Here is a 24,283-nt window from a genome sequence, read left to right as displayed (position 1 = left end):
TGTCTAAACGTGAGTTGACTTTTACTACATTTCACCATTTTTGCTTACGTCGGAATAGTTACATTTTTAGTACTTCTGACCAATTAACTTTTCTTTTAATCAATCTTAATTATTCACAAGTCATTATCATGTAAGTAGTTCAAGCAACATTGTCCCAAAACACTGAACAAAAATGCTGTTTGTTAGCACATAATAGAATATTCATATTGTTACTCTTTGAATTTCTTTCAAACTTGTCTCACTAGTGTCCTATGATTAGACCTGCATGCCTATAGCTTTGCTACCAGCAAAATTGTACTGCTAAAAGAATACTCTATGTCTATTTAACAATTTTACATAAATTAAAAAATAATTGTATCAATAAAAGAGAAAAATAATACTTTATTATATTGTTGTTATTATTATGTAAAGGATTATTTCTTTTTATTATAATTGTAAAATATAAAATATTAAATTAAAAATGATATATATAATTAATTAATAGAATGTTATAAATAAATAATATAATTTATATCAATTTAAAATTTTAAAGTAATTTATTTTATGACAATATTTTATCTTCGAATAGATGAATAATTTTGAAGAGAGAGAGTAAATATTATTTTTAAGACCCATGAGATCTTCCACCCGTGTGGTGAACACCTATGAATAAAATAATGCAACTCTTATTGTGATTACTTAATGGAAATTCAGTTTAAATAATTGTGTTTTGAACTTACAAGATGTCACCCGAACATGCGGCAAATAAGCTGCTACTGCAATTATTTATACTTATATAGTGCAAAGAAAGATTATAAATTTTTCTTTTTAATAGAAATACGATATTAATTTAAATTGGTAAAAGTTATATATAATAATAAAATTTAAAATTTTTAAAATAAAAAAGAATAAATTTAACAATAAACTTATAATATTCAAATTAATATATAAAATAATTATAAATGTAACAAAATCTATTTATGTTATACATTTAAAAAGTTCGTCTATAAATATAGTTATTATATTAGTATTAGATAGAAGTTGATTTGCTGATTTAGATCAAATAAACATTGTAACAATATATGAATTCAAAACGTTACATTAAGACGACGAATAAAATAGCACTGCATTTTGACGATAAAATCACAAACAAAAATAAATATATATAATTATTTATTTAAACAAAAATAAAAGATAAAACAAGTGAAAGAGGTAATTTTAGAAGAAGAAAAATTGCTTTAAACAACATCTCTCTCCAATTGAGGAATAAGAAAAGAGGGCTAATAAAAAAACTGTGCCGCGCTTTATTTTGTGCTATAGTTCTTGTGTTTGTAATAATTAAGAAGATTATCTTATACTACTTTCAAATTCAAACTTCATTACAAACAAATAAAGATTTTTATTTTTTGAATCAAATACAAAAAAATGTTAATTAATTAATCTATATATTCACATTTAATGTGATTATTCAAAAAATATATCCTTTTACATTAATTTATTAATATTGTGAGAAAATGATTATTATAATTAGAAATATATTAGTAAATGCGTTCTTTTATGAAATTAAAAAAAGTTTAAATGCTGTTTATAACTATCATTTTAATATACTTAACATTTAAAAATTATAATTAAACCAAAACATTTTATTTGCAAAACACTTGTGATACATTAACATTTTAAATATTGTAAAATTTCAAACACAAATTTAAAGCGCAAATAATTTACTCACTAGCATTCCAACTCAAATTGAAAAATATACAAACCACGGAAACATGGGAGAATAGTTTAAAAAAATAAATAGTTCAAAAAATAAAAGTCTGAAAAATGAGGAAAGGTAGCAAAATAAATAATTTACTCTCTTTAGTCTTAATTATAAGAAGAAGAAAAATAAAAATATCAAAATTAACGAATTCATTAATTGCTGTAATTTTTGGAATATTTTTCAAGATATACCTTCATGAGACGTTATGAAACACTAAATGCATTTATTAATTTTCAATTGTGTATATATTTCTCTTTCAATTGTGTATATATTTCTCTTTCAATTGATATTAATTTTAAATAAGCTTTTATTAGTTTTGGATTTAAAAATATTAGAATAGGAACTTTTTATCATGTACAATTTTTTTTTGTTGGAGGCCTTTTTACTAAATATAAATTTAATTTGTTTGGAGGCTTAAACGGTTGTGTTATTAGCTCTATCCCTTCGACCATTATTGGATTTCAATGTTCAACATCTTTGATTTATTTATTTTTTTAAATGATCCATAATTAATAGACTGGGTTGTTCGGTCCACAGATTTGACCGTAAACCCGATCGGGTCGTACCAATTGGTATTGGATCGATTGCATATCCAATCTCATTCTTCTATTGGACTGAACTCCCACCGAATTTCACCTTTGGTTTTAGAACTATAGTTTAAACCACTAAATATAAATTTAATTTAATGTTCGATTAATATGAATTATTTGAAAGTTTGTATTTATTTGTAATTTTTGAAATATAATTTATTGTATATATAAATATTTTTGAAATTTTTATCTTTAACAAAAATTTCGAAATATTAAATTTTTTAAAAGATGATTTTTTTTTTAAAGTTTGAAAATTAAATTTTCAAAACGTAATTTTACATTTTGAAACTTTCGAAGATGAAAGTTTTCAAAATTTGGAAATTTATCCAAATTTTCAAAATTTAAATTTTATTTTAAAATAGTTACATTGTTTTTTGTTTTTTATTTTTTATTTTTTATTTTGAAAGTTTTCTATTTCAAAAATATTAATTAATTTCTCATTTCTGAAATTTTATATTGTTTGAAACTTTCGAATTTTTTTTGAAAAAATGAAAATTACCTTTTTAATGTTTCAAATTAATCAAAAAATTTGAAAATTTTGAAATTACCTTTAACAAAAGTTTATGAACTTTAAAAAGTTTGAAACATAATTTTTTTTTTTTTAAGTTTCAAAAATCAATATTTCAAAACGTAATTTTATATTCCGAAACTTTCAATGAAAATGAAAGTTTCAAAAGTTTATAATTTATACTCATATTTTTTAAATGTAAATTTTATTTCAAAATAATGATATTATTTTTTTGAAATTTCTTATTTCAAAAATTTTCTATTCTATTTTAAAAATATATAAATTTATAAAATTTCCTTCTTTGAAAATCTCATATTATAAAATTTTCTAATTTAATATATAATAAAAAATAAAATAATATTTTAAGTATATTGAGGGGATGAAAGTCAGAGGCGTAGGTGGCAAGTAGAAAATTCCACAGTTTTAACTTAGATTTTATGCACTTATTTTGTTGGGCTTGTCTATTCCTGGCCTTTCTGTAACTCCGGAGGTTTGCCTTGAATTTATTGAATAAATCATACTTTCAAGAACAAAATAGCTCTGACTTTTAATTACTATCCAAATCATTGGTTTGATTTGAATGACATGACATGATAATTAGATTTATCACCAAATATTTTTTATTAAAAATAAAATCCTCAAATATTTTATTTTTTTAATCTGTTTAATAAAATTTAGTCATTTTTTACACAACATATTTATCGACTTTAAAATCGTCTTTGCAAGGGTTAGGAATGAGTAGAAATTTTGGTCGATTGTAAAATTTTTAAAATACAAAATGAGTTAACTTTCGAAAGTTTGAATTAATTAGTAATTTTTAAATACAATTTATTGTATTTATAAAATATTTTTGAACCTTACACCTTTAATAAAAATTTCGAAATACAAAGTTTCAGAATTTTCAAAATTTCAAAACATCAATTTTTTTGCAAGTTTCGAAAATTAAATTTTCGAAATGTAATTTTTCATTTTGAAAGTTTCAAAAATTTGAAATTTTATTCAAATTTTCGAAATGTAAATTTTAATTCAAAATAGTTATATTAAAAAATTTTGGAAATTATGTTTTCAATGTTTCAAATTAACCAAAAAAATTAGAAAGTTTGAATTAATTTAAAATTTTCAAAACTATCTTTAACAAAAGTTTCAAAACTTTTAAAAAGTCAAAACACGATTTTTTCGAAAGTTTCAGTAACTAAATTTTTAAAACATAATCTTACATTTTAAAAATTTAGAAGAAGATGAAAGTTTTGAAAATTTAGAATTTTACTCAAATTTTATGTTTCAAACTAATGACATTATTTTTTTGAAATTTTCTATTTTGAAAATATATAAATATCTGAAATTTTTTATTTCAATTTTTTTCTATTTTTATATATAATAAAAAAGGGTTAAATAAACTATTTAAGTATAATGAGGAAATGAGAGTTATAGTATAAGGGTGGTAAATAGAAAACTCTTCAACCAAATTAAAATACTAAAAGTGACTCAATACTTTATCTAACTCAACTTAAATTAAAAACTAATAAGGATATGAGTTTTATATAATCTATAAACATCATAACTATATAACTTTACTTCCTCAACATATTATAGAGGTAATAACATATATCGTTTTATTTTCACAAAAGATTCAAACTTAAGTCCACTTTCAACGAATATGAATTATTAATATCATACCAATTTTTATTTTATTACTTTTTTGTCCTTATAATTTTTTTTTAAGAAAATACCTTTACTATTATAAAAAATCTCGACAATCCAAAAGGAGTAGAAAAAACAATAAAATCAAATTATTTGATGTTACTATTTAAAAAGGATAGGAAAATTGGACTATATCATATCATATTTAACACATATTAATAACAAAGTTAGTAGAGACTACCAATCAAATCTAGAGAAAAAAAATTAACAATCAAATAATGATAGGTAAATATTATTATTCAAATCATGGCACAAAACTTTAGTACCAGTAATTATCTATACTAACACATCCCTAACTATAAATAAAAAAGTTTAACCACAAAATTTATAGGCACTTTAAATTAAGGAACTCTTCAATTATCATCACTAATAGTATCAAAAGGAAAATCCAAAATATTAAAAAGTTCATTGATATCAAAATCAAAGTTTCAAATTCATGTTTTTAGTATGATATACTTTTGACGCCTCTTCAATAGTGTCGAAAATACCCAACGATTCACGTGTATTATTAATTGAGTTTCGAATTTCTGCAGCATACTTACCCCCACTTTCTCATTCTAACACCTTTATATTTGCAAGAAGATTGTTCTTCCATTAAAGGTGTTTTTCCGCAATTATTTTTCTTCTTGTTAACAAAAAGTGTCATGTTAACAAATAACAAGGGCCTTAAAGGACATGTTAGGGCACTTGTTAAATAAATAAAAATTGTATTCAAAAGAAGAAAATTTAAACCCTTTAAAATTTGAATATATAATTTTTAATATACTTTTTTTTATATATTTAGATCATTAATATTTTTCATAATTTTTTTAGACTCTCAAATATGAGTTAATACATTCATCATCGAGTAAGTTTAATTTGAATTTTTCATGCAAAATAAACACTCAATCTGAACCAAATAATTTTGATTGGGTCTAATTTGCTAATTTATTTACAAAATAGAATATAATTGTTAAAATAATATAACACATTATTTATTTTGATATATCTGCTCAATTGATTTAATGTTTTTTTCTTCTTCTATTAAATGTATTTTATTTAATTTTATTAATATAATTTTATTTTTATTTTTATTTATTTATTTATTAAATTAATAATTATTTATTTGTTATAAAAAAAATAAAATAAACGACTATAGATGGTCACATCCTCGATGACCTCCTACAGGAGAAAAAAAAATCATCTTTCAAATAATCATAAGACAAATATACATTAAAAATGTAAGACGTTTAGGTATATAAATTTAAATAGAAAGTATAATGGAGAATTTTAAATAAAAGAGATAAAAACAAAATATTCACAAAATAGTTAATTTTTTTTCTCTTTTTTCTGAAAGGATAAGATACTCGATTCTTGTTGGACATGTATTGATGGGGCTTGTCTTAGGATATTTTTCCTCAATATCACTTTTTCCACTACATCTTATATGATAGTGAAAATTAACTAATGATTAATAAGTATATTTGGGAAAATAATTATTTTATTTCTTCTCATCATTTCATTTATTAATATATTTAAAAAAAATTAAAAAACACTTATTTTAAAATAATATATATTATCATAAATGAAAAATAAAGAATAATAATATGAAAATGATATATATATATATATATATATATATATATGTATATATAATATTAATTAAAGTATATATTTAGAAGAAATCAATTAAATTGAATTGAAATCTCAAAATAACACTGATTATGAGATACATGGTATGTTGTCTTGAATGAATATGATGATAGCTGTACGCTAAGGTCGACACAAGATATTATGAGGTTTAAAATGAAATTATCAGACAAAATATTTTTAAAATTAATAAATTATTAATATTCTATTTAAAATTTATGTTTTGTATTTTTTTATGCAAAATCATATATTAAATTATTTTAATCAATTTTGTTTAACAGTTCTTTTTCATTAATCAATAATAAAACTAATTCATTTCATATTTCTTGTGACATAGTGAATCTTAGATAAGATTTAATTAATTTGAGTTTTAAAAAGTTTATTTATGCTAAAGTGTCAGTTATAAAAATTGTTAATATTATTTTATTATTTAAAAACGAATTGAATCTTCTTATACAATTAAATATGCCAATTAGTATATTATTTTCTATTTGTATTATGTCTTTTAGAATTTAAAATTCTACAAATAAATTTAATCCATCAATGTGTGAATTGTGTTTGTTGTCAATAAAACGTTACTCAATACAATATTCTTTATTGTAGATAGGTGAATCATTATATGGTTTTAATGAGTACAATACAAATATCAATTAAAATAGATTATGTCAAAAATAAAAATAAAAATCATAAGACTTTCTAAATTTTGTTGTGTCCGTCCATAGCTCTGGAAATTTATTGATCCTCTTGCCATATAAAAATGAAAGTAAAAATATATATTTTGATGAGATATGAAAGAAGATTTGAAGTACCTATTGTATAGGAAGTGGCGTAGACATTTAATTCAGTTAAATACGTGAATGATTTATTGCATGACTTTGATGTAGAAGAAGAAAGTGAGTAATAGAAGAGTTGAGCAATGAAAAGATGGATGGAATAGAAGTTTGTCCCATCTCATGTAGGGGTCCTTATGTGCTCTAAAACACGTGGCTCCATTGCTGCGGTTACAAACTCGATCATATACTGTTCCGAATCGTGATGTGTCACACTTGCATGTTTCTCTTTCTCTTTGCGTATTCATTTTAACGTTGTTTCGCCATGCTTTATTATTGTCTAGGCTTAATTACAATTTTCGTTCTCCTATTTTAGTTGATTTGCGAAAGTAGTCATCCCATTTTGTTTCTTTTCAGTTTTTGTCCCTCAAACAGAATTTTGGTTCAAAACTTGATAAAATTTCAGTTTTTTTTGCATTTATTTAAGTCACATCAAGCCTCAAAATCTCATTTGCAACAATTGTATCTGGAATCTATGATTATAAATGGTGTAGTACAACTTTAAAAAATAAAATTTCATCAAGTTTTTGACAAAAATTATGTTTGGAGGACTAGAACTGGAGAGAAACAAAATGGATGACTACTTTCGCGATTCAGTTAAAATAGAGAGACCAAAACTGTAATTAAGCATATTATCTACCCCAACACAATACACTAGCTACAATATGCACGGCTTAATGCTCCCTCCATATTTGTTACTTTATCAAATTTATTAATTTACTTTTATTATCATAAATAAAAATAAAAATAATATTTTAAAAACAATAATATTCATAAGATAAAAAATATATAATAATATTTATTTTAAGATAATGTTCTAAGAATGTAGTCAAAAAAATGTTCTAAGAATGTAGTCAAAAAAATGTTTATAATTATTTTGTTTTCAACTTATGTATAGGTTGTGTTTGGATAACCATTTTAAATAAGCGCATATAGCTAGTATAAATATTCATTATATAATTATTTATGTATTTCCTTCAATTTTAAATATAAAAGAAAAAAAATTAAAAAACAATTGATATATTTAGTATAAATTTTAAATCAAATACATTAATTTTCTTTTTTGATTATAAACTATATATTGCTTATATTTGAGATCAAAATAATATAAATTATTTATATGATAAAATAAAAATATTTTTATACAAGTTGTAAATTATTTTAATTTCTATCTTAAGTTTACATAATTAAACTAAAAACAACTTATAACTATGTCATAGATTGTTTTCATATAGATATACATTCTCTCAAACAATCTCCTAAATGTTTATGTCAATATATATACCACCTATTTACAACTATACCTATAAATAATTTTCCTGTTAAAAAAGTATATAAATAATTTTCCTGTAAAAAAAGTATATAAATAATTTATACAACAATAATATTTAAACATTTATAATCTCTTTCTATCTGTTTAATATCTTATTTTCTCTTTAATTCTCTTTTTTTTATCATACTACTAACACATCAATCACATCAATGTCTATTTTCTTCTCACCCAAGATATCAAAAGGTAAGGTATGAGTATCCAACTGATTTTTCTAACTTATATTCTCTTATGTTATACGTTCCTTCTCATGACATGACTTGACTTATTCTATATATATATTTTATAACTCTCATTCAAAAAACAAAAAGTGTAATGGTACAATTTATAATTTATCTACATGATATATAAAATAAAGAGAATACCAAATTTTTGTGTACTTTATACTCCATTCATTTGACACAAAAAAACTACTTCATTTTAAAATAATATATAAACAAATATAATTTTTTAAAGTAAATATATTTTAATATAGAAAAAATATTTTATTTACAATTTTATTTTTATTTATTCATTTAAATAATTGAATTTTTAAAAATATCTATACCTATATCGATAAAACATTTTTCCCCAAAAATTTACTCTTCTTTATATGTAAGTTATTTTGATTACAATTTTATTTTTATTTACTAAATTCAAACCATTTATCGATAAAAGCAACAAACACCTCTTAAACACTCTGAAAGAGATAGAAATAAAGAAAAATAAATAGAGTATTATGATGTGATAAAAAAAGAGACAAAGAGAAAACGTAGTGGTCAGAAGTATATAAAAAAAAAAAAAGAGTGTTGAAATATCATAAGTCTATCTATAAAAGAGATTTGTACAAAGTTTGGTTGAATGAGAGGGGGAGACAAGAAAATCTGTAAGATCTTAGAGAGAGAGAGAGAGATGGAATTTGAATGTGGTAGAAGTGGTGGACCTTGTGGTGCGTGCAAGTTTCTGAGAAGAAAGTGTGTGAAAGATAGTTGCATATTTGCACCCTATTTTGAGTCATCAGTTGAAGGAACTGCTCATTTTGCTGCTATTCACAAAGTGTTTGGTGCAAGCAATGCATCTAAGCTACTCATGCAAATTCCACTTCATAAACGTCTTGATGCTGTTCTTTCTCTCTGTTATGAGGCTCTTGCTAGGGTTACTGACCCTGTTTATGGCTGTGTTGCTCATATCTTCGCTCTTCAACAACAGGTCTATATATAATTTTAATATTTTTATTCTTTCATATATATTACATAGTTCAAATACACTTATTTATGTTGGATCCATCATGTACTCTTTTTTGGTTTTAAATCTCCTGTTCTTAAAGAGAACAAGGTCTTGATAATATATTTGAGGTTGGATCATAATGTAAATAAAATCAGACTAACAAATTATCTAACCAAGAAAATCAGTTATTTATTTAATATGAACATAACCTCAAACATTCAAATAAAAATTTTGATTAATAATTTCCTTTTACATATAAGAGAATAAAAATTGGGAAAGAAAAAACCATGGTGGTTTATTGCAAAATTAATTAAAGATTTAAAAATAAAGCAAATGAATAGTTATACATTTACATCTTTAAATTTTTATACGTCTATTCTACATTTAATTTTTTATTTATTTATCACATCATCAATATATCACATTTATTATATTATTTTTTTATTTCTATCTCTCTTTTAGAGTGTAAAAGAGTTGTATAAATGTCTATTGATAATTTTGCTAAAGGAAAGTGTTGTAGAATGTGTACTTTTCTTTAAGAGTAGTCGTATGACAAAAATCACTGTTATGTGTTATGCATTGAAGTTGGTCGTATGTAGTTTGGAGTATGTTCTGTTTGGTTTGACATGTTTGTCAGCTTTGGTTAGGTTTTATATGGAACACAACACAACACATATAATACACTAATTAACTCCGCATGCTATCTCCTTTTACTCACATTAGCTCATTTGCATGTCTTGTGATTTCAAACCTCTAATATAATCAATGCATGATCGATCAATCATATACTTTTCTGTCTGGCTAGTACCATTTTTTTTTGTTATGAACTATTCTTGATAAAACCTCAAGTCACTAAATATTAAAGAAAAGTATAGAAATATATAATATAAAAATAATAGTGACAATTAAAATTTTAGATCACTAGTGTAAGTAACTAAAATAAGTAACTAGTGTATCTAAACATGTGAGCCACACAATATTGTAGTACACAATGATTATAATTTTTATGCACCGACAATGTAATTTTTTTTTAAATCATGATTAATCATATGTATGATTTTAAAAATTTATAATAAAAATCAAATATTATAAATTGATTTAATGATTATGATTGATTGACAGTGTATATAAATTATATTATGTAAATATTTATACATTAATTTTAATTTTAAAGTGTCATTGTATTAATTTTCTGGCCAAAAGTTAAATTACACAAACTATAGGGAAATGATAAACTCCAACATTATCCTAAACACCAATATTTAAGCTTGTTTCATACATTTATTTATTTAAGGCATATGAGAGTGTTTTAGATAACTAATAATGTAAAATAATAATATATTTATATACAGGTTGTGAAGTTGCAAGCAGAGTTAGCCCATGCACAAGCTCGTCTTTCCATATTGAAACGCATCTCTATAGATCCTCAATTTCAACACCCTCAAAGCTCTTCATTATCTCCAAATCAACATTCCTCTTTATTAGATCATCGCCATCATCATGTGTCATCAAACAATGAAATTAATGATTACATGTCCATGCACTTTGATAATCATCATCCAACACCTTTTGATATAACCAACTTGCTCAATCCATCATCCTAGCTATTCTTACCATCAACAACTCCATGACCAAGAAGTTTTGGCTCAATTATTTTAACTTTTCATGCATGGAGTATTTGAGATTCAAGCCATTAATTCTCACTAGGACTTTATCTTATTGTACCTTCTTGTTAGTCAATATTTAAAAAATACTTTTGGTTATATTATATTAATGGTTTTAACCAAAATGTAATTTGGCTTAATTTTTCTAAGCTTAAATTAATATTATGGTGTGCAACTACAAAATAGATGGTGGATTATTTGTTAATTAGAATTATCAATTTTGTCCCATGTTTTAGGCTAGGTTAGAGAAGACTCCTTAATTTGAAAACCAAAATTAAACCATTTTGGTTTTGGACTATTTGGCATCTCCTGCTTAGTATTGAATCACAAAATATGCCGAAAAATTTACTCCATATCTACCAAATTATAACTCCAATCTGACTTTTTTTTTTAAATCCAACTTAATCTTTTTGTTTTTTTAAAAGTTCAAAGCTTAAGTTTTTTAAAACACGTTTGGTTTTATAAAACTTAAATTAATTAGTTTTGTGGAATTAAGTTTTTCAAAGCAAACACTTTGTTTTAGTTTTTTGATACACAAAATTAAATTTGGTGAAGTACAAACAATTTTTTTGTTTTTTTCAAGACACGAAAATGATAAAATGAATAGTTTAAGTATAATATGAATGGAATAAAATTTTCCAATATGCGACTTAGTAAAAATGCAAAATGCTTTCTTCTCCAAACAATCTTGGTGTATGAAACAAAATGCAAAATGCTTTCTTAGTATAATGTTATTGAAAATTAAAATCGAATGAACAATCACTCGATAAAAGTATATATTGATTTAACCCAATTTTACAAGTTAACCTAATATTAAGATGAACAATTTTTTATTTTTATATTTAGACCAACAATTTGGCCCAATATGTTCATTTTTAGGTGAATTTTTTTTTTTTATTGAAGAAATATACCGGTTCAAGGCTCATGCATATATATAATTTCTATAGAAGCAAAATAGTTGTTTCTAAAACCTAATTTAACTGACAAATGATGATATTATTAAGTTAAACATCTTATCTCGAGTTTAAATTATGAACATCTTATTTAAAGTTTACCCGATGAAAAAATATTTGTGTAATAATTGTTGATATTTATGTCTGGTCCGATCGCTCTAAACTTTAAGAGCTAATAGGTCAGTCTGACCATTTTTTTTTTCTTTTAAAAATATATATTTCAATATTTAAAATTTATGAAATAACAAAATTAGACCTCCCAAACTATAATAATAATAATAATAATAATAATAATAATAATAATAATAATAATAATAATAATAGTAATAATAATAATAATATTAATAAAATATTAATTTTAAATTTGTAAAACAAATATAAAGTCAAACTATTTTTTGGAATGCACTTTAAAAATATTTATGTCTGGTCCGATCGCTCTAAACTTTAAGAGCTAATAGGTCAGTCTGACCATTTTTTTTTTCTTTTAAAAATATATATTTCAATATTTAAAATTTATGAAATAACAAAATTAGACCTCCCAAACTATAATAATAATAATAATAATAATAATAATAATAATAATAATAATAATAATAATAATAATAATAATAATAATAATAGTAATAATAATAATAATATTTTTATAAGTAAAACTTTTATAAAAATTTAAAATTGAGAGTTTTAACTTGAGATGTATAATTATTTTCATGTTTTGTACCCTTTAATGAAAGAAATTCTTTGAGACTGTTTTTCCCTTTATTTTTCAGAGCTCACTGAAATATTTTTATTTTACACAAATTATTATTTTTATTTAGCAACAACATGATATATGAATTTAGCATCAAAAGATCAGTTCCAAACTCGCGAAATTAGAATTTGATGTTTTGTTTTATGATGTAATCTGTTATTCGTAGTTTGTTTTCAAGATATAATATTTTATGAATCAGTGAACAATTTGTAAACTATATTTATGAATGTAATTTTCAGTTATGATGGTAATTCTAATTTATTATTCATTATTAGTTACATCTGGTTTGTTAAGGCGTATGAGTCCAATTATCATATTCCAGACAACTTACAAGGAGTCTTATATTTTGATATGTGAAGAAGATGAAAACACTAGCGCACAACAAATTTAAAAAGACCTGAGTTTTTATTTGTCTTTTAAAGAAAAAACAATTAATTTAATTTTTTCTTTCTTTCTTACAATTTGTTAGTATGCCTCAATCCAATTTTTAAAATAAACTAAATGGTCTAAAGCCATAAGACTAAATTATTTTCAAATTATTATTTTCAAATTATTATTTTTAAATATTCAATATATTAAAATAGGAGTTTCACTCGACTCATTTTAAAAACTCTACTCAAACTAAAACTAAATCATGCTCCTATGTTATACTAAATTTGTTCTTATTTTGAAATTCAAATGGTTGACCCCTAAAATGAAATGAAATAAATATAGTATTTATTAGACGTTATGAATACTCATTATTAGTTAATGACGTGTCAATATCCTGTTGGATGAATCCCAAGAAAACGGCTTCTCCCGCTCCGTTTCCCTCCACTTCACTCGTTGAGTCGTTACTCAAAATCCCTTTCTTCATTCTTCAACACACACCATTTCAATTTTGAAAAACCCTAAAAACAATTTCATAATTCATCTCCCTCGTCTTCACTAACCACGCTTCTTCATCAGGTCTTTTTTCATTCCCATTTTTTCTATTCAGTCACGTGCCTGCGTTTTTCTATTTCTTCATTAGATTGATAAATTAATTAACATGTTGAGAGATAAGAATTTTTTTTTTTCACTATCATTATTGATTCATTGATCACTGTTTCCACAACGAGTTATGCTTGCTTGAACATATTTGTTAAAAATTAAATGTTTAAATAATCTTAAATATATTTCCATTCTATCCACAACAGATTCATTAGAATGTTCTGTGATGTTATTTTCCTTTTACTAGTTTTTTATGCCTATATTTAATTATTACAATATGAATAAAATGAAATGTTTCTGAATAATTTCATTCATTGATTGAACAAATGATTACAAATGAGGGATCATATATAGGTGAATAATAACTAACATCCCTTAAAAAATGCAACTAACTATAACAAATATAAAATTAATTTATAACTTACTAAAGAATGATAAAGAGAAAATGTTATCAAGCTATCTACTTATCTAATATTAATTGTGATTTTCAATGTTTGCTTGTATAGTTGTTTTTCAGTGGACACATGTTTCGCATTTCCTTGTCATAATGTTTATTTTTTTATTTTTTTTTACCAGGACGCAATTTTCGCTATGTTCAGCAAACGTAGCAGTCAGTTTCCTAATCAAGAAACAAAGTGTGATTTGTTGCTAAAAGAACTTCAGGTTTATGCCCCCTTTTATCTAAGCTGGGAAGAATCTATTTTTGTTCATCTTCTGTTCCTTTGACAGTTATGATTCTTCTAGAGAGACTTAGGAAAAGGACTGACATTGTATGCTTTGGTTTTTGTGTGCTGAATGTAAGGTAATATGGGATGAACTTGGAGAATCTGATTCTCAAAAGGATGCAATGGTGCTTGAAATAGAACAGATGTGTCTGGAGTTGTATAAGAAAAAAGTGGATGAAGCTAAACTGTATAGAGCACAACTTCAACATGAAATTGCTGATTATGAAGTAGAAATTGCTGACATCTGTACTGCAATCGGCGAACAACCACTACATGTAAGTCTTGTAGGCATTCTAGAATTGAGTCTATGATTTAGTTATTATCTTGGTCAGAGCTTAGAAGGAAATTTTTCAATTAACAAATTTTCATTGGTGTGTTTTTAGTTTGAGCCTAAGTCTTGTGGAAACTTGAAGAAAAAACGTGAAGGTGTTGTTTCACAACTTGAGGAGTTGCGCAAGTTGAAAACTGAAAGGAAGATGGAGTTTTTGGAAGTTTTATATCAGTTGCAGAATATTTCCAGTGAGCTGCATGGCAGTGTGGGAGAGCATGCATATCTAGATGAGAAGAACTTATCTTTTAAAAAACTAGAAGAATTAAAGAGGCAGTTACTTCAATATCAAAATGAAAAGGTGATTTTTGTCTTTACTCCTATATTATATGTTGCCTAAACTTGTGGTAGATAGAAATGAATATTTTTCATGTGTTCAGGAATTTTGCATTCTGCAATGTTGTATGACTAATTAATGTTTGTGGTGGTTTTAGATGAGGAAGATACATTTTATTTTCTTCCAAACCAATTACTTTCTTAAGAAAGATAGTAATAACTTTCAACTGTTAATTGCTCAGAGATTTTCTCTTAAATTGTGGCAGGCTAGTCGACTGAAACAGGTATCTGACCAACTGGACACTCTTAGTTCATTTTGCTCGGTGCTTGGACTGGATGTCAAAGACAAAATTTGTGAGATTTGCCCCACTATGACTTCTACTGTTGCAAAAGATTTAAGTGACCAGGCATTAAAGAGTTTGACTTCTGAAGTACAGAATTTGCGAGGGGTTAAAATGCAGAGAATGCAGAAGGTCAGTATTCTTGCTCATGCTTTTCAACTTGTCAAAAACCAACTTTATTCAGCTAGACTTTCTAAATTTTCATGATGTATCAGCTTCAAAGTTTTACTACTTCATTATTAGAGATGTGGAATTTGATGGATACCCCACTTGAGGAACAACAGAAATTTCACAACATGACAAGTAAAATTGCTGCTTTGGAATCTGAATTTACTGAGCCTAACATGCTGTCAATGGACAACATCATCTACGTGAGTTTGTATTTATTACTTTGCCTAAAATAATTGTTTCATTTTTGTGTAGTTTGCAATATTTATTTCTGATTATTAAATGGGTTCTTCTGCTTGAAGGTTGAGAGAGAAGTTAAAAGGCTTGAACAACTCAAATCAACCAAAATTAAAGAACTTGTACAGCGAAAGAAGTTGGAGTTGGAGGAAATATCCGAAAGTACACATTTGACTGCACAAACGATTTTTCCTAGTGGACAGTCAATTGAATCATTAGACTCTGGTAAGACTTTTCATTAGTTTTTGATGATTTATACTTAGTTGTATAATTTTTCTTATATTGCATACGATGTCACACTTCTGACTTTAAAAATTATTTATAATGGCAAGTAACCAATACCTAGCCATTTTGATGAATTGACATTAATAGAAGAAAAGAGATACCGTTATGAAATTAAATTTCTCTTATTCATATGATTGTATAAAAAAATTGGTTTCCAAATATTTACCAGTTTGTTATTTTTATCATAATGTGTCCTGAACTTCATTATATGTCTTCATCCAGTTTGAAAATCTTTCTGCAGAATCTGCAAACCATGAACACCTGTTAGAACAAATTGATTACCAAATTTCAAAGACAAAAGAAGAAGCTCTTAGCAGGAAAGAAATCCTTGAAAAGGTTGAGAAGTGGTTTTCTGCTATTCAAGAAGAAAGCTGGCTTGAGGAGTACAACAGGGTGAGGCACTATTTTTATTGACAATTATGAACATTTCCTTCTAATGTTATTTTAATGCTTTACATTTTCAATTAATGTGGGTTTTTAGGATGATAATCGATATAATGCTGGAAGAGGTGCACATCTTGCTTTGAAACGTGCTGAGAAGGCCCGTGTTTTATCAAGCAAAATTCCTGGTGAATATCCTCATGCACAGAATAATTAGTTCTTCAAATATATTAATATAATAAGGTTATGGTTTTACAATAGGCAAGTTTTGTACTAAATTTTGACTCATGACATGTTGAAATTAGCTTATTACTTGCGGCGTTTGTCTGCATATTGTTAACTGGGATATTCTTCAAGTATTGATCTAGTGATTTAACAATTCAGTAAGATGCGCCAAGAGGAGTTAAATTTATATAGTGTTGAAGATTGGAATTGCGTGGGCTTGGTCCTCATGTTGTTCCCCTTTGTTTTATTTTGTATTATCATTTAAACAGGGATGACTGAGGCATTAATTTCAAAAGTTGCAGCATGGGAAAAAGAAAGGGGATTCGAGTTTTTATATGATGGAGTGAGTATTTTTAACAAAATCATTTGTTCAAATTTCACATGACTTAGCCTCTTAAATTTTATTTTATAATGTATTACATTTGTCACATAAAGAGAACATCTTACGGATTATGCCTCATACAATTTTATGCATTTTTGTTTTCATGGATATGCGTTAAGACCCGGCTGCTTTCCATGCTTGAAGATTACAACACCATAAGGCAGGAGAAAGAGAATGAAAAGCAAAAGCAGAAGGTCCAATTCATTGTCCCCTCAAGAAAATTTTGTGTTCCAATTCATTGTCTATAATTCAATTGTTTTTGTCTTTTTTGTTTGTTTGTAAAATTTTAGGAACAAAAAAGACAAAAGGCACAACTGATGGCAGAGCATGAAACACTTTTCGGGTCAAAATCCAGCCCATGTAAAAGTGGGATAAAGGCTTCCAGATGTTCAACAGCAGGAGTTACAAATACCAGAAAATTTTCTGCTGGTGGAGCAATGCTTCAGGATCTAAGACAAACAACTCTTATTCAGCAATCTAATAAAAAAGGTAACATAATCAAGAAGGCTTTTGCCAATCAACTAATTCCTCACTTCTCATCTCTTTAAATTTTTCTCCTAAGTTGAAAACTTAAATGCATGCCAATTGCAACTTTCGCAGGAAAGGGCACCCCTAAGGTTTTTGATCATTCAGTGAAGAAGACTGCACAAAGTGCAGAAAAGGGAATTGGAATTCAGTCACCATTAACTAGGAAACCCCTCTCTCCTGTTAATTCAAAAGTCCTATATAAAGCCAATATAACAAATTTTCAAGAGCCTAGAAAAATACAGAATGTTGTAAAGAAACCAATGCATCAAAAAGACGAAATGCTAACAGGGACTCCTCCACCTTCCAAGCCATTTATTGTTGGAGATGAAGAGAACAGGACCCCAAAAAATATGGGACTTCCTGTGCCAACCACTCCTTTAACTTTCCCTATGTTGACTGCTGCTACACCAGACAATCTTATTTCTAAGGCTTCTGCAAAGACTGCTCAATCATCTGAGTATTCAGTTGAGGAGTTGAGAGCTGATTTTGTCCTACCTAAGACTGATGCTTGACTCGATTGTTTGGAAAGGAAGTTCAATCAACACAAGATAGCCATAGGTTGCTGACAAATTCTCTGTTTTGCAGCAGCTAGTTTTTCTTTTTCTTTTAAATAGTACTGGTTTGGTGCTTCACTAAGCACATGTTAATTTCTGTTGAAACTTGTCCAAAGTTAAACCATATATTTTGGTGAGACTTCATCAACTTAATACTTTTGTTTTAATTTAAATGGTTGTTCGTTTGGTGCAATATGTTAATTTTGGTTGAAACTTGTCCAAAGCTAAAGCCGTATTTTTTGGCGAAATTTCATCAAATTAATACTTATTTATAAGGGTAGTTCTTTTGGTTCACACGGGTGCTGAATTGAGCTATTCTTGTTTTATTTGTTCAGCTTATCTTATCTGAGCTTTGTAGTTCTACCATTAAGCTGTTCTTATAAATTTATCATTGCAAATGCTAAATGTGTCTTTAGGTTAAGATTTTCTCTAGTTCTTTATTAAGTGTCAAAATCACTTGGAATACTCAATTGTTATACTGATATTTTTTTGTTCTCTCGATAAATATATCACTTTTTTGTTTTTTATTTTAAAATTAGTCTTGTTTTTAGTCTTTTTAATTACAAATATACCACTTTTTATTTTTTGTATTTATTATTTTGTTTTAATTCATGTAAATTTTACAATATTGAAATTAATTCTTATAATATATATTTCTAATTAATTTAATTTTTTTGATAGTCAATACTTAAAAGGCTAAAATTAAATATTATATATTTATATAAAATAATTAATTTCAATTTTCTAATTTAAACAAATACTTTAGAGACTAAATCAAAAGACAAAGACGAAAAGTAATAAATAGTATATATTTATAAAGGTTGAAAAGTAAATTAGAAAGAAATATTTAAACTTATTTTTTTAGAAAATATTTAAACCCTATTCATCTTTCAACCATTTCATTGGGATAGTCGGTCTTCAATTAAATGCAAGCAAAGGAACAGCTAGCACTTTTGACCACCATAGTCAGTGATTTTCCTGTCTTGTGTGCGAAAGCGATGGTACTCCATATATGACAGACAATATGTGTCTCGACAAAATTTAGGTGATTTTTAAGTGCTGTTCTCCTAGCATGCTGAATATTCAAGATAAAAAAAGTTCAAAATATAAAAGTCTTAACCTAACTCTCTATTTTCACATGTCCTATTACTCGTGGAAGAACAACACAAACCAAACGGCACAAAAAAACATGGCAACATGGATTGTGTGGTCACAACTCACAACCCCAATTAATATATACGGTCGTGTATTCTAAGACTATCACAATAAAATTAGAATGTAATTTAAGGAGCTTGAAATAGTTTTATTGCTTAAATAGTTTTATTGTTTAAATTTATTTCGTTGTCTCTTAGCTGACTAATTAAACTACGTTTAACATAGTAAATGATTTACATATAAAAATTTATTTTGTCCTATAGTATTACTCTGTAGCATTTGTGATCTAATGAAGATGTCTTTGTGACAATCATTCATCAAGGTCCCGTGACAATCATTTTGATGTTGAATCCACCATTTTTCGAGTTACTTAAACCACCTTTACATTTACACGACAACTATACAATGTAGTCATATAGAAAATATGTAGATTTATTAAACATAAAATGTAGACTTATCAATCATGAAATGAAGAAGCACAATCGAATCAAAGTACAAAACTATAAAAAACAATTAATTCAAAAATGAGATAACATTACCATAGTAGCTACCCAATATAGTTGGTCTTTTTTTTTACAATTGAAGAGAACATCAATTTTACTTCTTCAATTTAACATAAATTATAAACAATTATGCAATCTCAAAATCTAGAAAAACACATTGGTTTGAGAAAAAGAACAAACTAATACAAAATAACAATTTAGAATATATGTAGAGATAGAGATTGTGCAGATAATTGGACTTTAAAAAATATAATGAGATTAGACAGACAAAGAAATAAGTAAGAAAATAAATGAAATAATAGAGACTTCAAATTGAAAATCGTAAATCTAAACAGACAAATTTTATTATAGCAATAAATTACAAAGAATGTTAAATGTAAGTTCTTCTAAATTGTAATCATGATTGTATATAAGATTTATGCAATAAATGTGTGGTCAACTTACAATGCAAATTGTGGCTGCAATGCGTAAAAATTGATGTTACAATAATTCAATATTATTGTTGAGTGTTGTTTTGTAATAAGTTTGTTAGTTTACAATAAACAATAGTTCAGTTATCAATTTATCAAAGAGGATAAATGAATTGCTTATTTTAAATTTATGTTACAAATTGATTGATAAATTAAAATTAAAGGGAATATATTGATGATAATAGATTGACGTTAATAAATTGATTGAGAAATTGTGAATAACTTAAAAGATTAATTAGTAGATATATTTAAATTTAAAAGACAAAAAAGTTTAGTGAGACTCAAAATTTTTACAAAACAAAGTTTAGTAAGAGAAAATGTGAAAGCATTAATAATATGCATTTATGGATTAAGTAACAAAAATGAATTGTATTTAGTGTTGGGAAAAATAACAATATTAATACTAATAATAATTATAATAATTATAATAATAATACTAATAAAACTAGTAAGTTCCACTTGAGGAGTGAGAACATTTAGATATATGATTAATGAAAAAATATAAAATAGAGTAATGATAGATAGTGACACATCATATTTTTATGATGTATAATAAGTTTGAATAATTGACGTATAATATAAATAAATAATTTGTGAATAAAAAAAATTAAAATGATTATTTTAATATATTATGATAAATTTTCAGAACTCAAAACGAATGTTTTTACTAGAAAAAGATACAGATTGAAAGAGTTTTTAATAATTTTATTTGTGAAGATTAATTTGCTCTCCTGCAAATCTATTCTGTACTCTTGTTTGTGGACATATCTTGTGCCACTTTTAATGAAAATCATTTTGCTTTTGAAAAAATAAATCTATTGGAAATAAAAATATCTCAAATCGAATGAAATATATACGTTCAATACTATATAATATAAGTGAGATGATGTACACTTAATTTCAAAAAAAATTCAATAATGATGTGGCATAAAGTGGTTTCTATGGCATAAAGTGGTTTCTCATGTCAAAGTATAATCGGCTGACTGTATATTTCAATGGTTCGGTTGGGGAACATCCCCTATATTAAAAATGCATATTTCTTTATGCGACAAATGTTGTAATCATTGTGTATACCAAACTTGAAATAAAAATAAATAATTGTATCATACGTTTTTAATTACTTTTTTTTTATTGGTAAATAGTGACATGGATTTATGATCAATTTTTTTGAGTGACTTGTGTAAGTAAAAGTTAAGTTGTATGTAGTTTAAAATTTAGATTAAATATCTTTTAATTTTGATTTATTATTAGTAACAAGAGAAGTATTTTAATAGATATATAAATGATGAATTAAATAAGGTTTGATGAATTTTTTATTTGATCTTACTATTTGATAGATTAATTTTTAAATTATAATTTGTTTTTTGTATGATCATATTCAGTAAATTGTGAGTTAAGCAAGGACGAGACAAAATAAATATGAGATTAAGTTGGACTCAAGACGAGACGTTAAATAATAATTTTTTAAATAAATAATTAAATAAAAAGTAACTTATAATAAATCACTGTGTTGATGGTTGTCACTCTATTAAAGAGTATAAATTTATAACATTGTTTTACAAAACTTTATAAATTAGTAATATGGTTGGTAATTTTTAGAAATAGTTGAATCGATAATAAACTAAAATAATAATTTGTCTTTATAGTAACTTGTGATGAGATTGATAACCCAAGAAATAATATGAATTAAGTCATTTCTCTACCTTTCTATATCTTGTATTTGTTTTTTGTCTTTATTTTTTGAGATCAAATCATACTTAACTCGTTACTTATAAGTTAAGACAAATTCACTAGATGAACTAAGAGATATAAAGTAGTAATTTTATTTTAAAAGTTGTTAATACAACTTTAAAAAAAGTAAACATTATTTTTTTTTCTAAGAAAAATATTATATTTTTAGATTCTTTAATACATGTGATATTAGCAAGACTCTTAGTTATTTTATAAATTTTCAAAAATTATAAACCAATTAATATTAATATATCTTTTTTGAAGAATGAACATTATGCCAATATCAATGGCTACTTCTGAAAATAAATATTTTTTAAATTATTTTAAAAAATTAAATTTTGTTTCAATTCAATTTTTTTGAATTGTTGGCAAAGACGACCAAGAAATATTTAAAGAATAACAACAAAAAATTATCTAAATTTTAGTCTAAATATATTAATTTAAAAAAAAAAAACTTTATATTTTATTGTATAAGAAGTAATGAAAAATATTCAATTTATGTTTAGTATTAATTTGAATTTGATCATTTTCTATCTCTTATGTGTTTTGTATTTATTTTTTTGAGATTAAATTAGACTCAACTGATTCTTTAAGTTAGAATAAATTCACGAAAAGAATTGAATCATGTACACTTTTAAAAATTAATATGTTAAAAAATATAAAATAATAATTTTATTTTAAAAGCTGTTAATTCAACTTTAAAAAGTTTAAATATTATTTTTATAAAAAAATATATTCTATTTTTGGATTCCTTAATATATGTCATATTAGCAAGACTCTTAGGTATTTACAAAATTTTCAAAAATTATAAATTCACAAATATTAAATATACTTTTAAAGAATGAACATTATATCAATATCAAAAGCTACTCCTGAAAATAAATATTTTTTAAATTTAAATTTTAGAAATTAAATTTTATCTTATTTCAAAAAATTTGACTGTTTTTACAAAGATAAAGATAACTAAAAAATTGAAACAATAATAAAAAATATATTTTTATTTAAATTTAATCTAAATTTATCCTTTTTTTTTAATATTTTATTTTCTATGGAGTAATAAAAAAATTCGTTGGTACTTCTGACAAAAATTATTATATAAAAAATAGCAATGAAAAAAAGTAAGAGAAAATAAACAAACAAATAAATAAAATATGGATTTTATCGTTTGGATGTTGAATAGCTTGCATAAAAGTATCCTTATTAATGTGTGTCTGAATTTGAAATTTTGTCTGGGTCCATTACAATCATGTTGGGTTTTTGACTTGGCAGAGCATGTGCACTACAACAATAACATGAGGATAGGTGACTAAATGCTAAAGCAACCTAGGACAAGTGTAGCTGCTTATGGTTCAATTAAAAAGTCCTATTCGGTCTCATGGGTGTCCTACATGTGGCACAAGGACAATGGCCTAGATTTTGGTTCTTGTTGGCATTCAATTGGATTGAATTTAATGTAAACTACTTTAATTAGTTGAATTTAGTGTTAACAAGTTTTTTTTTTTAACTCATTTCATATTTATTTTTTTAATTTTAAAAGAGAGGATAAATTTTACTATAATTAATTTACCGTAAATTTTAGGTTCGAATTTAGAATAAAATGTTAAATATAACAATACTTATAACAATATTGATATTTATCAGTTAAACTGTAACTTAAAGACATTCATTTTATATTTATTAATTTAAATAAAAACTGAAAAGTAATTTTAACAAATTATCTTAATAAATCATTGATAAATTTTCTATTATCATTAATAAAAATTAAAAATAATATTTTTGAAATAAATTATTTTAAATAAAAGTGACACATTTTGAGATAGAAATGCATTGCAAGTATTAATATCTAATTTGAAAACTATTATTACCTATGAAGTATATATACTCCAAAAATAATAGAGACTTACCTGTATCAGATATCTATCTCTATTTCATATTGATGCTTCACGAATATTTGCAGATATTTTAAAAAAAAGGTACAGAAATTATTATTTTTATTTAAAAAAAATTAATTTATCTGATATTTATGAGATACTTTATAGATAATTGTATATACATATCATATGAAAATTAAGGAAATAAAAAAGGTGAAATAATTTTTTTAAACTTCAAAACTATATTTTAT

At 24.8% G+C, this 24,283-nt stretch overlaps 2 protein-coding genes across 2 annotated transcripts; both read left to right on the top strand.

Annotated features, from left to right (window-relative positions):
* Positions 1–9,038: 9,038 nt before the first annotated feature.
* On the top strand, positions 9,039–11,354 carry LOC101508422 (LOB domain-containing protein 19). The gene is given in 3 exon segments (XM_004492605.4): positions 9,039–9,517; positions 10,888–11,136; positions 11,138–11,354. Coding segments are annotated over 3 exon segments (654 nt in total). The 5' UTR covers positions 9,039–9,169; the 3' UTR covers positions 11,195–11,354.
* Positions 11,355–14,432: 3,078 nt separating this feature from the next.
* Positions 14,433–18,613, top strand: LOC101508107 (65-kDa microtubule-associated protein 9-like). Its single transcript, XM_027332892.2, has 12 exons — positions 14,433–14,535; positions 14,675–14,872; positions 14,981–15,226; positions 15,468–15,674; positions 15,758–15,913; positions 16,013–16,172; positions 16,474–16,625; positions 16,714–16,801; positions 17,108–17,181; positions 17,340–17,414; positions 17,511–17,709; positions 17,821–18,613. The coding sequence occupies exons 1-12, from the start codon at positions 14,464–14,466 to the stop codon at positions 18,258–18,260; spliced, it is 2,067 nt and encodes a 688-aa protein (XP_027188693.1). The 5' UTR covers positions 14,433–14,463; the 3' UTR covers positions 18,261–18,613.
* Positions 18,614–24,283: the final 5,670 nt, after the last annotated feature.

This window comes from Cicer arietinum, chromosome 3 (assembly GCF_000331145.2).
Source record: "Cicer arietinum cultivar CDC Frontier isolate Library 1 chromosome 3, Cicar.CDCFrontier_v2.0, whole genome shotgun sequence".
NCBI lineage: Eukaryota > Viridiplantae > Streptophyta > Magnoliopsida > Fabales > Fabaceae > Cicer > Cicer arietinum.
Note: the sequence above shows the minus strand (reverse complement) of the source record. Positions and strands in the feature narration are given on the sequence as shown.